Source organism: Sceloporus occidentalis, unplaced genomic scaffold, assembly GCF_023333645.1.
Source record: "Sceloporus occidentalis isolate IW3139 unplaced genomic scaffold, rSceOcc1.0.p SCAF_61, whole genome shotgun sequence".
NCBI classification, from domain to species: domain Eukaryota; kingdom Metazoa; phylum Chordata; class Lepidosauria; order Squamata; family Phrynosomatidae; genus Sceloporus; species Sceloporus occidentalis.
Window position 1 is genome coordinate 1,647,015 of NW_028317041.1, and position 16,225 is coordinate 1,663,239.

At 36.8% G+C, this 16,225-nt stretch overlaps 1 protein-coding gene across 1 annotated transcript in view; it reads right to left on the bottom strand.

Moving 5' to 3' along the window:
* Window positions 1–2,753: 2,753 nt before the first annotated feature.
* The window catches only part of LOC149287397 (serine/threonine-protein kinase DCLK2-like), a 48,162-nt gene continuing 34,690 nt past the window's right edge, over window positions 2,754–16,225 (bottom strand). The window contains exons 8-17 of the mRNA XM_089492900.1: window positions 15,985–16,093; window positions 15,677–15,734; window positions 13,288–13,407; window positions 11,418–11,564; window positions 8,379–8,512; window positions 7,900–7,977; window positions 7,565–7,661; window positions 7,335–7,415; window positions 6,200–6,313; window positions 2,754–2,897 (exon numbers count right to left, since the gene is read on the bottom strand). Of these exons, the coding sequence (XP_089349026.1) occupies window positions 2,754–2,897; window positions 6,200–6,313; window positions 7,335–7,415; window positions 7,565–7,661; window positions 7,900–7,977; window positions 8,379–8,512; window positions 11,418–11,564; window positions 13,288–13,407; window positions 15,677–15,734; window positions 15,985–16,093 (1,082 nt within the window). The remainder of the gene's footprint in view (window positions 2,898–6,199; window positions 6,314–7,334; window positions 7,416–7,564; window positions 7,662–7,899; window positions 7,978–8,378; window positions 8,513–11,417; window positions 11,565–13,287; window positions 13,408–15,676; window positions 15,735–15,984; window positions 16,094–16,225) is intronic.

The window sequence follows — 16,225 nt, forward strand, 5'->3', positions numbered from 1 at the left end:
AATTCAGGGAAACGAGATTCATTATAATCATACATTAGATAAACCCTTTTTTTAAACCAAGTATTAATTAACGCTATATAATATAAATAATGTAGCGTGTGTCTCGATTCTCCTTTCCAGTCTTGCCTCCACTGTGAGTTGCTAATCCCAGGAGACAAGAAGTAAATTTATCATATACATTTAGTGGTACATACATATAGATTTGCAGGTGGAGCCAATTTAGGTGTCGATACACCATATATTACATAAGAGAGACACACCATACGGCTTTATTATTATTACGTTATGCTAAAGATGCATGGCATGCCAGGTGTGTCCACTTTAATGGTCAACAACTCCTATCATTTTCAGTGTGGCTGATGTTGATGGGAGTTATAGTCAACAAACATCCTTTCTTTGTGTTAAAAAAAATATATATAATCTTTGTTTTTTATTTTCTTTTGGTTCATTGGTTGGCACGGAATACCCGTCATCTCGTTCCCATCTGCTCCAGTTTAGTTCCATTAATTTAGCTCTCCTTCCCATTACATCACAACACTTGTTGTTTCAGGGCTGTGGTGCACAGAACTTTACTTTGACTTTTATTGACATTTATATGATTGTGTGTGTAATTTAATTTTTAGTTCATATTTCTAATAGATAAATACACATTCTTGTGACTTTTAAGACTGTAGAACACTATGGTACACCCATACCCAGCAAACATTCTGAGCGCCAAGATTTTAACCCTGAACACTGCTCTGACAACCAGAGGACTGACAACGTTCAGGTGGCCCAGTAAAAGGGCAGATGAAAAAACTTTTGGAAGACAATATACACAAGGTATACTATCCAGTCTAGTCCTAAACATATTATCAGAAGGGTAATATTATAAGCACAAATAAGGAACACAGACAGGATTCAGTCAATGGGTAAATTGTACTTAAAAGCTTTGTTACACTAGGCCCTCTGGTGGCTACATGTGTAATTACAAATAAAACCAATAAAGCAGTGCCCCCTAAATCTTTTCATTGGAGCAAAAGCCTGTACACCATCCACTAATGGACCATAAAGTCTTCCGGTTTCTGTTAACTGTAGATTGTGAACTTAATTCAAACACATTTTGAATCAAAAAGATGTTGAAATCAACAACAGTTTTCCATGGAGAGGTTGTTTATTGTAAATCTTATACATTTTAGTACAAAATGAAAGCAGACAACATCTAGAACTGCATGAACTAAAATAAAAAAACAAATAAATTATAGTGCAAACTTGCCTAAAATGCGCTTAAATTAACTAGTAGCCAGTTTAAACATGCTATCCATCAGATGTTTTGTAGCGTCAGAGACAGTCTATTTAAATTAGTCACTTAAAAGATACAAAATGTTACCACATGAAATAAAAAAATACTGTTCATTGATTCCATAACAAAGATGAATCTAGTGCCTGCGTTTGCCAATGGCTGGCAATTTTTCTTTTGTTTTGCCATTTGGCCATTAAGCGTGCAAACATTTTTATTTTTTACTTTTTGACCCATTTCTGATATAGTTTAAAAGTCTGGGATAAATGTACTGCATGAGTTATCATTTATATATTTGAGACTGAATACCATGCAATACAGATTTTTTTATTATACAAATGGCATTGATTCATGTTTAAAAGGAACAAGGTGTCTAGATGTAGTAAGTGTATGTTCTGGATAAAATAATAGGAAGCATTTTCTACCATCACAAATTTCACTAATGTCAATATGGACCTGTCTAAGGTTATTTACCCTAAGTTACATAAGCTCCCGCGTATGCCTGCGTTGGTGGAATACTTGGCTTGTGCACTTTAGCATAAGTGTATTTTTCATGCTGTGGTCTGTACAGTGGAGGGGTTTTGTCACTTCTAACATGTCTACATAAAAAAAACTTTTCAAAGTGTTTAACATTATATCCAACAAAAAAACCCTCAAATATATCAGACAAAACACTCCCAACCTAGAATTCAGGTTCTAGACTCTAGTTGCTTCAATAAATTACTCATTGTCAAAAAAGTTATACCGCATGGCCCACTGCAATTTTAACCCCTATAGTTGCATTTTATAGAAGCACCTGCCCGATACGTGACAAACTTCTTTCTTCTTTTACAAAAATAGTTGGGGGGGGGGCATATAGTATAAACACCCAGGGAGTGTTCCTTTTTATCTACTCAAACAGATTAAGAGCAAAAAAACAAAAATACCCCCAAAACATTAAAATGTAGTTATTTAAACACATCTATGAATTAAATAAATATTTTGCACCGCTTCACAAATACTCTCCTAGGCATCTCTGTAGAGTTAAAACCATCAGGCTTGTTTATGGGATTCTCAGTAGTTGGTAGTTTTGGTGATAAATGCGTGGATCGAGTGAAGACCCTCTTCTCCTTTTGTACCAGTTTGTTATTGTTTGTGATTTTACATTTGTGTGATGGTATGGCGATACCGTGCTGGTGCTATATAAATAAATATAATGTAATTTTAGTACTTGGTTTTTGTTTGAGCAGTTGACACATGAGTAACATCTTTGAACAGGACTATCTGCAAATCAGTGTCAAGTACATTAAGCTCCTTCTGTACAGCACAATAAAAACTTAAAAGTTAAGCCAGAGATTCAACAACCAAAAGGAGACAAGAGAAACATGAAAATGAGCAGTTTAAAAGCGTGCACACGCTGGATTTTGTCATCGTCCACCAGGCCAGTGGATTTGCCCCTTCGGCATCCAGTGGTGCCATAGTGGAAGGCTCCGGTTCATAGCGGTAGTTCGGTAGACCCCGACACACGGCTCTGATCTTCGGCGGCTGTTACTGTGTGTGCTTTCTCGTGGTCAGTGGTACTAGGAATATCACAGCGTTTCCCACAGAAAATCTGCCCAGCCTTATCAAGAGCTGTGTTCTGCAACAGAAATCAATGAATCGGTAAACACCATAGCACTGGAAGACAATGGTGCAGAAAACGCACACAGTGCCAGTGACACTTACACAATACAGGTACATGCACTATATGGAGAAATGGAGAGTAACACAACGGTTGAGAAGTAAAACAGGAGTAAGTGGTACTGCTGGCAAAGTCTGGCCCATTAATGTTAGATAGTGAATTTGAGTGAGTTTGAATCCTTGAGTGTCAGCGGAATTTTGGCTTTTTTTTGTCCTTATTAGGGCACCAATTAGGAGGCCGTGCATTTTGGGGTATATTCTGTGTGGCGTCCTTCAGAATAGGGAATTCTCTTCAATGCTACCGTATCCTTCCACGCCTCTAGCACAAACACATACGTTACCAGTATCCGTGTGGCCAATTGCTTGCAATCTGAAGCCCTTTTTACTGGACAGGCCTTGGCCGATGCAGCTTGAAATCTGTAAGCGCTACAGGACAGGGAGCTTATTTCCTAAGTGTGTTTATTCCTATTGTACCGCCAATGTCTGAAATACCTGATTACTGTATTTCTTATTTAAGAGCACTTATTGGACATCTTTATTATACAGTAAAGCCCCAAGTACATCTGTGCAATAAAAATATACATATAAATAAATACATAATTAAACCCAGAAATCAATTCTTCCTTCGGTTCTGACCGGGTTATCCTCTGTTGTAGTGTGGCGTTCACAAGCTCATCATCCTCTTCTTTGAGTTTGTATAATATAGTAATCAGAAATAATCAGGTTGGCTGCAAAATACAGCTAAAAGCCAGGGAAAGTGTATGGATTTTTATTTTAGGTAAGTATGTCCACGACCAAAACTCATTTGTTCATTATATTCCTTCCACGCACCATTCTTAATCAATATTCAACATTTACACACGACCTTAGAGTCAACAGAATGTGGCCAAAATATTTTAGAAGAATCTATGCAACAGAAAATCAAAGTAGAGAATAAGTAATGTTTATAAAAACTGTTTGGTCACCTGCCACGCACAGTAAAGCTGGAAGATGGAGGCATTCCGGGGGTTTATTCAATATACCATGAGAAAAGGTAAGATGCGGTGAGTTACCAGTTTATACTTTTTATTGTTGTGCAAATTGGCTTATGATAGGTTTTAGTTATTTATTTTACATCAGATTTAGTTATTAAAAATAGAAGCTAGCGTGCACATCATTCAAAAGGATGTTTCTGTTCTAGGATACACATCACACAAGACGTTGGACATGTTTGCATGCAATTATTACATATACTACACGCAATAATGCTTTTTAAAACACAATAGGGGCTATACCTGCAAACAGAGCATGGCGGATACTAAGCATGGCGGAGCACATGACTAACAGACTTTAAAAGACTGCACATTGTAGTTGGCACATGAACAGAACTCCTACACCCTGTTGATTTTCAGTGATTTGTTGGTAGCAGTACCACTTTTCTCCACTGGGTGGTGGTATAACAAATGACTCCAATTTAATAAATTCTCATAGTTTTAACATTGATTTTTTAAACAAATTTCGAAAGCTTAAAGAAGTTCATGTATGGTTATTTATTAACCAGCTATATGATGTATATGGCCTTACCATTTAGACAACTACAGAAAAATTGTAATTGGTTACTTCTCCCTTTCTCCAGTTAAATTATTATTTGATATATGTGGGTGCAGCAAAGAAAGCATTGCAGTTAGTACGTACCATTGGCTTGGACCTATGCGGAGGGAAGCAAGGCAGGCATTTGGAAACAGGAGGAACGAAGAAAGGAAGCAAGGGACAGAGACTAAACTTACTAAAAGCAACAACTTTAAATATAGCATTGCAAAAAACAGAACATTACATATCACATGTACACAAATATTATCTGTGAGTGTGCTTGGAGCATGTTAAAATGATGTGCTACTAGCTAATTTGACTTCTAGAAAGCCACACCATGTAGAACCTTCTGGTTAATATTGACCCTGTGCACAGACATATTCCGCATCATTACACTGAATAATGATATGTTGATAATCTACATAGAACTGATTAATTAAATTTGCATCATATAGAAGTCTGGCTCATATCAAAATGATATGGATCAGCAGGCTGCAGTGGGACATGGTTTTGTGTCCTCCCAATAAAAATTCAAGTGGTTAACCACTTCTGCAAATCACTTAAATCTAATCTCTCCCGGAAACGGCACACTAACAAAATCCAAAACAAGAAATCTATATTTTTAAAGTTGAGCCCCTACTATGTATCAGACAAGTCAATGTGTCCCACTCTAGAGTATATAACATTTATGGTGGTGTTAATGAAAGTATGACAGGTCAAACAGTCAAGGTGGTGTTTTTTTTTGCAATTTCTACTGTAAAGAAAAAAGTCCAAGCTACTATGCCATAGTAAACCCATTACTAACAAGATATAAAGGGCAGAAGAATAAATGAGAGAATAAATAGACAAGATAAAGGGGTCATGCAGAGTTCTGCTCATCTTAAAGCGAAATACAGGATGTGTTTAATACCCAGACCTCTGCTTCACACTCATCTCCAATGGCCTCAAAAAAGACCTGAAGCTCAGCAGTCCCCCTTCTTACAAGTCAAACTCAAACTGTGAAATGAAATGTAAACATCATCATCCACAATCGTATCAGCTATACAGAGATCCAGTAACATCATCATTATCCCTAAACTCGCCTATACGGAATATACCGTAACAGACACATGGGTTTCTATGTAACGTGTGGCCCGTGGATATCTATTGGAATGGGAATATGTTTCTTTAATCGTTTAGTTTACACAATCAATACAGTATTGCTTTAAGTTGCTTTTATTTTTTTTTATACAAATATATCATTTTGTAACTATTGTTCATAGTAGACTTCCACACGTTGGATGGTATTATGGTGACGTCCATCAAATACTTACGTTCTTCAAGCATTGCAAAATATAAAAACATGTCTTGGTTTTTATTCCTGTTTTGGTTTTGTTTGTTTTTTTTATCAAAATTTATAAAAATGGATAGCCAATGAGGAGTGGTGGTTGGAGTAGATTTTTCTATGGCTACCTTTCCTTTAACAATATACTAAAACTTAGAAATAAAAATAGAATTGAGGCTAATTATGAAGTGTGTCATATTTGTTATGAGAATAATGAAACTAGATAAACTAGTCTAAGGATGTGCCTGCGAGATTAGGATACTAAACATTGGTATGAGGACTGCCAATACACAAGCAATGGTTTATGCACAGACTTTACGATCTACCAGTTTTTATGATTACTATCTGCATCTTTGAACACAACTTACCATGATCACAGACACCGCAGCGGTTGTGTTGGTTTCCTTAGGTATCGAGTTAAAATGCTGTTTTAATTTACCCGTGACTTCAACTTGCACATCATTTCCAAGAGAAGCATCATCCTGTATTTCAAAAAGTTGCATTTAATAAAATTGACATGGATCCGATTATGACTGATATCAATTCCACATTTTCATCTAAACTGCAAACATTTTTTTTTTTTTTTTACTACTAATGCTTGAAAGTTTTGAGCCAATCTGCCTTACATTTCCCAGCCTTCTTTTAAATGATTTATCGCACCAGAATTAATTACTATCCAAATATTTTTTAATAGAAAAAAGTGGAAACTGATGTATTTCTTTGATAACAAAGTTATCTAGGACCACACAGTGTTTGGTTTTAATAAAAATCTAGTACTGCTGAGATACAAACACAAAAAGCAGCGTTTTCACAATTTTAATTGTTATATACACAAAATATTAGCATATCCAATACGTAACCTATACTTATTTTCTTTTAACAGCTGTACAAATAAGCTTCCGCGAGAGAGGCTATTGAAGTGGCTTCATACTTAGTCTGTTAGGCTGTGATTTCCACAATTACTTTATATCATCCTTCAGAGGCCTTTGTTACACTGTGATAATACCAGGCATAAGACACCCGGTATCCTACATACATTGTGATTTCACACTTAATTTTCTTGGCTAGAACATTCTCTACATGAGGCATGTTCCACTCTCTGTATTCATACTACACGTTGGGTGATATCAGATCTACAAAGAATGTCTTAGCACAAAAGAACGAAAATGTAAAAAATAAAAATAAAAAATAAAAAAAAAGCGGTGAGAATAAACCACCAATAGCACTTTCTTAAGCCATGAACACAAAAATGTAATCGAGGTTACGTTAGCGCTATATTCACTTTTATACTATATTAATATAGTAACCATATTTTAGACGCATTGCATATTAGAGACCTTTTTTCCCCCAATCAGCCAATTCCAGTTCATTTATAAGCTAGAGGTGGTGTGTTTTATTACCTTTTGATTGCCCATATTGGTAACATTTTAAACAAGAATGTTCTCAATAAAAAGTAAATAAAATAGATGTAAAAAGTTAGCAATGGCAAAACATAGTACTTACAGACACCCATGGATGACACAAAATTTGCTCTGCTGTGTATCGATCCTCTACGTTGACTTGCAGCATGCAACTAATCAGCTCCTGCCGCAGAAATTAGAATTGTCTGTGTCGATGGCGTTTAGGAGAGTACGTTCACAGATTAAAATTATACGGTCATTTCTATGTGCCCTTACCAGGGAAACACTTTTTTTTTTAGCTGTATGTTAACATGCAAGTGAAATTTTTCAAACCTTTGCACATTCGGTGATGTTGTCCCAGTAAGGGGAGGGGAACTCCAACTTCCCAACTAGAATCTGATCAAACAGGTCTTCCTGGAGATTGTTCTCACTTTGAAAAAGAAAGAAAACAAAATAATGGCATATAAAGCAGCAAGATTAAACATGCATTTCTTATATGGAAGTTTAGATAAAATGGTATTTTGTGCACACATTTCAACATGCTTTGGTAGGAAACGCATCTTAAATAATCCAGACGAAACATCTAGCAAAAAACAAATACAGAAAAAGAAAGAAATAAGCTCACCCCTAAACCATGCATAATATTTGAAAGAAACAGAAGATTTTACCTGCGGAAAGGTGGGAATCCACAAAGTAGGATGTATGTAATCACTCCTGCTGCCCATATGTCAACTTTTAAACCATACCTAAATGGGGGGAAACATCAGAACTCTTCTAGTAATTTGTGTTGTCAGCGCTAAATGTTTTCAAATTGCAAATTTACAAGAACATCAAGTTATTAATGTATGGATTTAAACAAAATGCCTCCTTACTTAGAAGTTTTGGGTCTATACTCCATATGTAACCTCCAAAAAACTAAAACAAACTTTAAAAAATTAAAAAAGGTTAGATTATATTAAAGGGAGTGTTTGCAAGTTCTCCCACTTTCAACTTTGGGTACAAACTGTTCCTGAAGGGGCATGACCTATTTTTTTTTAAATGTTTATATCATACATGAACATTTCTACAGACCATTGATGGTCCATCAACCCCCATTCTGAAAACCACTAGTCTAGAGCCACGCAAGGAATGAAAACACTGCTCTTACCCAGTCTCTGCAATGATCTCAGGAGCAACATAAGTTGGTGTTCCACACACTGTATATAATGGTCCAGTAACTACCGTGGCCAATCCAAAATCCCCAAGCTTTAGAGATTTCGTTTTATCAGAATATTCACAAACCTGCCAACATAGAACATGACAAACAAGGTTTAAGAAACAAAAATGCATCCATTTGGCTGCAATTATGATGTGAGTTAGTCTTTGTGTATTGTTACTATGAATGCCTTTTCATTTTAATCAGGTCAGTGTGTAACTATAAAGCAATTACTGCAAATTAACAGAATACATGGATTTGTGTGGGAATACAGGGAGGACAGTACACAATGGATAAACCAGTTCAATGCAGCATTTTCATTTGCTCAAGAGAGATTATAAAATTCTCCTAAAAAGGCTAACTCAAGATACATAGTACATTAAGCTCAGTATCATTAGAATGATGCCCACCAAATCCCTTTTATATCCCCCAAAATGCCAATCACAATGTACAACTCCAGGCTTGTATTCCAAATAATCCATTTAGGCTATTTTTTGTAATGGTATTTGCTCCTATTTAAAACTAACACTAGTTATCTTCTTACAGATTGTCACCTTAGGTCAGTGCTTTTCAATTTAGCCAAATCCTATCAAATGAGCCTGTCTGGTTTAGTCACGCAAGGCTTGGGGCTTCAAAGTTCTGCGTATAAAAAAAAACTGTACCTCCAATGATTTACCACTGTAAGGACTGCACGTATTAAAATGAGGGCTATAAAACTCACAAACAGTAAAATAAGAACAATTCTTGGCAAGATGCTTTATTTAGATAAATTGTCACGGAACCAATGGGGTATTCTTCAGATTCCTTCAAATTTAGTTTTTGGTTTCAAAGCTGCTCCAGTTTTGCCTTCATAAATATGGCCATTTGCATCAGACTTCTACCACTACTGAAGTTGTCAACACTTCACATCAGGTCATGTTCAAAAGACATTTCTTGAACACCCCCTAGAAAGGTTTCCATGGTATTTGGCTAAAGATTCTTGTCAGTGTTTTGCAAGATGGGGTAGGGGCTATCCATAAGCTATATTCTTTCTATTTCAGCTCCTGGTATTGTAGTATCAAAAATAGTGTGATTTATAAATATATATCCATCAGTCCAGAAATAAGCATTAATTAAAAGGCGCACATTTAAAGTTGTAATTTTTCCCGAATTTGATAAGGTGTGACTATAGCATTAATGTTAAGTATATGTTTCTTAAAGGCAGAAAATGCTATTCCATAAAAGTCTACCGCTTTCCGTGTAGCCCTACTTTTGGGTTTGTGGACAGATGTTCTCTAAGGTTTTTTTTCTCTCCAATTTTTCTAATAGGAATTAGTGACTCTTAAAAATAAAGCAGCTCAATACATGCAGATATATTAGAAGACCTTAGCTACCTCTGAGCTAACGTAAGGGAACCCCCAGTTAAGCCATGATGAAATAATAGGGTCCCATTTAATATTTATTTATAAGATGACATTGTATAAATTATAGATATTTTAGATAGTCTTTTTGTTATTTTGGTGGGCGTCTCCTAAAGGATCCCTTCTGTGGTGTCAGCCCTGAAACTGCAGGGAAAGAACATCCACACTTCTGACTGTCAGGCCCCATTCAGGCTGCGGAGCTGCTTCTCTCTAGTTTCCCCTGTCTCGCTACAGTTCCCCCTTTGCTGTGATCCATTCCTGGATTTGCTTGTGCTTTGTCCTGTACTTCTGATTCTTTGATTCTAGTTCTGCTCTTAGCTTCAGCTCCTGTTTCCTTTATAAGATGTGTTTGTTCTGTTTGTCTCAGTCTGCAGTCCTTCTCTGTTTTGTGTTTAGAGTTACTGCTTAGCTTCAGCTTATTAGTGATGCAGGGCTTAGCGTTAGGACCCACCGAATACTGGCATACTTTGGCGTAGTGGTGGCTATGCATACTATGGCCATATGACGTGACTAAATCTCCATTTGTTATCATATAGTCATAGGCTCATTCCTGTATTTATGTGTCAGTCTTTTATGTGCCTTTGCCCACATTTCCATGAATCATTTGAGGATCTCGGTTCCTCTCTCCTCTCCCCATGTCCCAGTAAAGATTTCCTATCCTTGCTTAAAGCAGAAGCATCTGAAGATCTCAGCTCCTCACTCCATCCCCTGTGTTCCTTGCATCGTTCCCTGTCCTTTGTTGTGTCCTGTATCATGTATGACTTGTCTGGCTATGTTTCTTGCTCGGTCTCCCTGCTCCTTGCTTGCTATGTTTCTCCTGTTACTCTGCTTAGCTTCCCTACTCCCAGCCTTCAGCATCCTGCACATTTGTCTGTAGAGCTATGTCTCATGCCTGGTCCAGGGTGCCTGCAGGATCTTCGCATCACTTTGTTTTGTTCTGGACAACATCCGCTGCTATGTCAGGGCGCTGGTATGTGGCTGCTCAACCCTAGATGCCCACCCGGGAGAGGGCTGTCACCCTGCACCAGGCCCTGTCCAAATCTGCTACTGCGCAATATCTCCTGAACTCCATCTTTGGGCACTCTGGGTCATTACAGTCATCTGTATGGACCCAGTTCCTGACACTGACAAGGATATAATTATTTATGCCAGTTTTGTTCCACGTGTCACTGAACCAAAGAAAAAAAAATACACTACATTTAAGCCAAAATAATTAACATAAGCAACAGTAAAAAACAGTAGCTGAAATGAAATAACAAAACAAAAACATTGTACTGTCTTAGTCACAACAATTACTCATCTCGCCGATCATTCTTATTTATTTTCCAGTAATGTGGCAGAGAGCTGAAGGATAAATAGAACAAACGTAATCAGAAATCTTATTAATGGAACAAAGATATGTTTCCATTTGAACCTGAAGAACCTCTCCAATTACCATACTGTTCTGACAATTTACACACTATAACACATCCTTTCTGTGGACTAATTGGAGAGCTCTCTGTTCAGGGAAAAAAAAGTATTTTCTAAATTTCTTCATTGGTATCCATAACAATGTGCACCTTTATGTTCGCTCCTGTAATGTTCCACTTACCAGTAGGTTCTCGGGTTTGATATCCCTGTGGACAATATTCAGGCTGTGAAGATATTGCATTGCACTTCCTAGATTATACACCATTGCACTAGCATCTCGTTCAGTATACTTTGTTGAAGATGTGATTGCATCAAATAAGTCTCCACCCTGGAAATGAATCGTTTAAAACAGGTATGTTCAGTCACACACCGATCAACAGGAAATCCTCAGATGTATTGTTCTTATAATTAGTTTTAATCCCTTCTCTAGTAGATGATGCATACAGCATGCTACACAACTCCTCTGGGATACTACAATTTACAAGGCATCACAGAATGACTTCTAGAGCATTTACACATGTACCAAGATTTATCAAAGATGTGTTAAACTGATTAAAAAGGCTTACTTTAATTGATTAGGAAGACATCAACAAATTAGCTGGTGTTTTCATTATTTTTTTTTTACTAATTGTAAGTTATGTTATTTCTCCATGATGGGCAAGATTTCTGCTTATCCTGTGAGACACCTTTGTTACTGCTGGTAAACTTGTACCAAAAGGATTGCAAAGCTACTGATGCCATTCAAGTACAATTTATTAACATAACATACTGTAGTTCAGGTATATAATTGTGTGTAGAACTATTTTCTCCTTTCTCTGCAAGGTTGTATATATTTCACTATGAGTTTGGTTAGCTGTTTAGGGAGGATAAAAGATGGCATCGGCAAGCTGTTTGGGGGCAAAGTTGGCATTGTGGGAAGTGGGTGGCATGTTATCTGGTGAATTTGGGGGCCGAACAAGGTGGAGTGGTTGCCATAGAAAATGGGTGCGATTGGAAGTGTTATGTGTGTGGGGAGGGGTTATCAATATAGCCACACCTACCCGGGGCACCAAAAACGGCCCTAATTTTATGTGCTAGGTAATCAATTTTAATATGTAAAAAAGTTATTGCGCCACCATGTAACTCAGTGAAGGAGATTATTAGGACCAGGTGTCTGAAGTCCTTGGTAAGCAATCAGGCTTGATTTGGGCAAAGACTCGCCCAAAATAATTCTGACTAATGATGGCACTTGTAGGCACAAAAGGTTCCTAATCCACATTATGTCCTGTACAAAAGATATTCCTGAGCAACTCTAGAAAAGAGTTGTTGATGTATTTTGGTCTACACCGGATTACACAGTCATTTCCAAGGCTCTGTTGCTCCATCAAACCACAGATGAGTTAAAACACTACTCTTCTGCGATCTGTCTAGAGAAAATAAACCTAATGGTCCAATACACATTAAAGCAAGTCTACATAAAATCTGAAATGTAAAGTTTTGCAAAGACCTAGTCTAAATCTAGACCTTATCACCACTAAAATACGTTATTCAATTGTTACCAAGTTAAAGCAACCAAGTAGGCCAAAAAGCTGTGCGAGGCGGCTCATTAACTACAAGAAGTGCTTTATTGCCGTTGTTGCCGGTAACTGTGTATGGTTTTTTTTACATGATAAAATCTTAAATACATACCAAAACTATATATTGGCTCTTCACCCATAAGTATGATAATGTTATGTGTTGATTATGCAGATATGCAGAAAACCAATACTCTTTCATCCTACTCTAGTACACAGGGTCTACAAGGTAATTTTTCCCATCCCTCACTGGAAACAAACTGAAATTTAGCGTTTCTTGCATCACAGTACATGGTAAGAATTGCAGTCCGTGAGTGAATGGTGTGCACTTGTGACCCTTTTCTGGAGAGGTTTAAATTACTACTTTTCTTTCTATAAAGGGCTCTCGAAAGCAATTACTGGATACAGTTTGCAATCCAATTTGTAATCCTATAATCATATTATAGTATCTACAGAATGTGCATACATGATTAAAGGACATTGGAACAATCCTCTTACCTTGACTAATTCCATCACCAGATAAAGCTCTGTTGCAGTGTCCATCTCCTCTATAAGCATAATGATATTTGGATGTTTAACCTGGCGCAATATTGCAACCTCATTTTCAATTAGATGTTCCTGTTTAATATGCACAAAATTAGAATGAATCCAATGTAAAAACAATGATTAAATCAGCATCTTGAAAATCTTAATTCCTGTAATGTGTTATAATACAGTATCCATGCCCAGTAAAAACATAACAAAAGAACCAATCACCCTGTTAAAAAAAAAAAACAAAAACAAAAAAAAACCTTGGTTGAAGCAGCCAAGACAAAACAAGAGATCATTGTGTCTTGAGTCTAGGTCCACTCAATATATGTAGTATTACTGTCTCAATTAATAGCTTTATGGAATACCTTCCTGAAATTTGTAACAAGGCTTGGCAAAATATACTTTTTTATTAAACTGATGCGGGTACCAAAGCTTTCATTAATATTTACAAAATAATCATAGATAACAGTTCTTGTGAATTTGTATTATGATTGCATTTTATGAAAATCGTCAAAGAATAGCGTTTAACAATCACTGAAATAAATACTCGCTTATGGCTTGCCTATTAGTAAGTGAAATGATTTGGACACCATTAACCTATTTATTATTCTGTAGCTATAAACAGAGCTAGAAATCAAGGGACTAGCAAGGATCTAGTAATGCGAGATTTTGCGATCACTCATGATTTTCCTTTGTGACACCAGAAAGAGCACAGGGCAATTCCTATGTTCCCACATTTAGCCCCAAATCTAACTTTTTATTTGTTTACGTCTACATTATGGACAACTCCAGAACACGTGCCTACTAATTCACAAATAAACCAATACACGTAAATTACACCAGTGAAGCATTGAAAAGAAAAGAAAAGGCACTACTTAGTCAGCTGTCTAACTTATCGTATTTCAAGCTGGGTACAATTTAAGACGTCTACTGGTTCAATTTCCACCAAACGCAGCTGGCTGTAGCAAACACTTGGCATTTCATACAGGCAGAGATGGTCAACATTTGACTTCAAGAGCAGCAGGATGCCTCATTCCACCAAATGCCTGTTACTGCAGCAATGTCCATCTGTTTCTCATTGTCAGCTTCAAAATCTCCAATATATTGTGTACAAAAGCTTCAATATATCCTGTGCACATTTATATAGCACCATACATTTACTCAGCTCTGTACAATGTTGCTTGGCATTGCTATGAATCCAAACTAATGCACTAACAACAAAAAAATATACAGAAAAGGGAGCGCACAGCCTAAAAAGGGTCAGACACATTCAGGTTCCCGGTTTGCTGCTAGAATAACAATGACCAATAAATACACAAAAGAAACTCTATACACTGATAGGACTCTATACACTGATCCACCAATACTTTCACGTCCATGCCTGTGTTTTAGATATAATACACGTTTACAAGGAGCCTCGGAAAATGGAGAGGCCTCAGAAGTGTTACACGATCAGTGCTGCAAAAGGTCAGGTATAGCCCTCTTCTCGGGTATCTTCCCACGTCTCTTCTTTTATTTCTCCCAGATATCACATTCTAGGTGAACTGGCAATGTGATACCTTTCTCTTTAATTAAACAGAGTTGAGTTTACTGGGGCACAAATGCATTGATCAGGGAACACTAACCCAAAATAGATACTCAGAGATTCCAAAAATAACTGCCAATGTTTGCAATTAAGGACTAAAAATATGAACCAGGAGCCAGTGAACAATTCTACATTTTAAGCAAAACCAGGCCCTGCCCGTTCATCTGTATCAAAATATATATATTGCTTACATTTTATTTATAGCTCTTCAGTAGATTTCAAGGTGGTTTATTGGAACAATATGAAATAAAACCCAATTTTGTTTAGTGCTCCAGCACACATCACTGTACACTACTCCATTCTATGCCCCAAAATATTCGTATATATATTAACCCCTTAAAATCTTCATGGCATTCCATCGCTTCATGAAAACCTGTGCCAGAAAACCGTATCATGCTGGCATGGAACACCATGACCAAGGTCCGTGCATACCGCTGTCTGATGGTTCCCACATGAGGGGTATTCCTGTAATCTTGGGGCAGCTGAATACATTTAGTTTTTTTGTGCACTTGCACATAATCTGTGAAAAAATGCTAACCAACACAAAGGCAATTTAGACTACACATCTAAAAGTGGCATCAAAAGAAAGTCTATCCGTCCTTGAAAAAACGATGTATAATTTGTGTAGGTAGAGTAAGAATAGAAAAAGCTCTATGGTTTGGAGTAAAGCAGGGGTTAATTAAAGAGAACAGTCGCCAGTAGTGATTAATATAGAGAATAAGCACAACAATGTGAGAAAATACATAGAGACACTAAACGAAAATGCATTACCTTTCCACAGCACTTTGCCTTGTCAATGATTTTCAATGCAAACTCCTTTCCAGTTGACCTGCCAAGAAAACAATTCTTTACCCTGGCATTTTACCAGGAAAGTACAGATCTGATACATAATGAATTATAACGGGAAACAAATATTAAAAGCATGATTACTTCAAGCCCTAAAACCAAAAATCAAATTGTGCCAAAGGGAAATACGTTAGAAGTTCTTGTAACCATTGTGATGATTTGCTTAGTTCCAAATCAGACTTACTTTAACATACAGAAAAAATAAAACGCTAGCATAAAAAAGAAACACATACCTTTCCACACATTCTTTCACTACGGCAAAATTCCCATCACCAATCACTTTTCCCACTTTATATTTCTCAAGGATTACAGAGTCATCAGTGTACTTATTTCCATTCAAGCCTTATGATGAGGGAGAAAAAGAAATATCATTTTCAGTTAATAATCACGTATGGATAAAACACAAGTTTTGCAGTCTATCAGTCTGTAATCGGATTGGCTCACAAACAGCATGAAATAGTTCCGATTTTATTT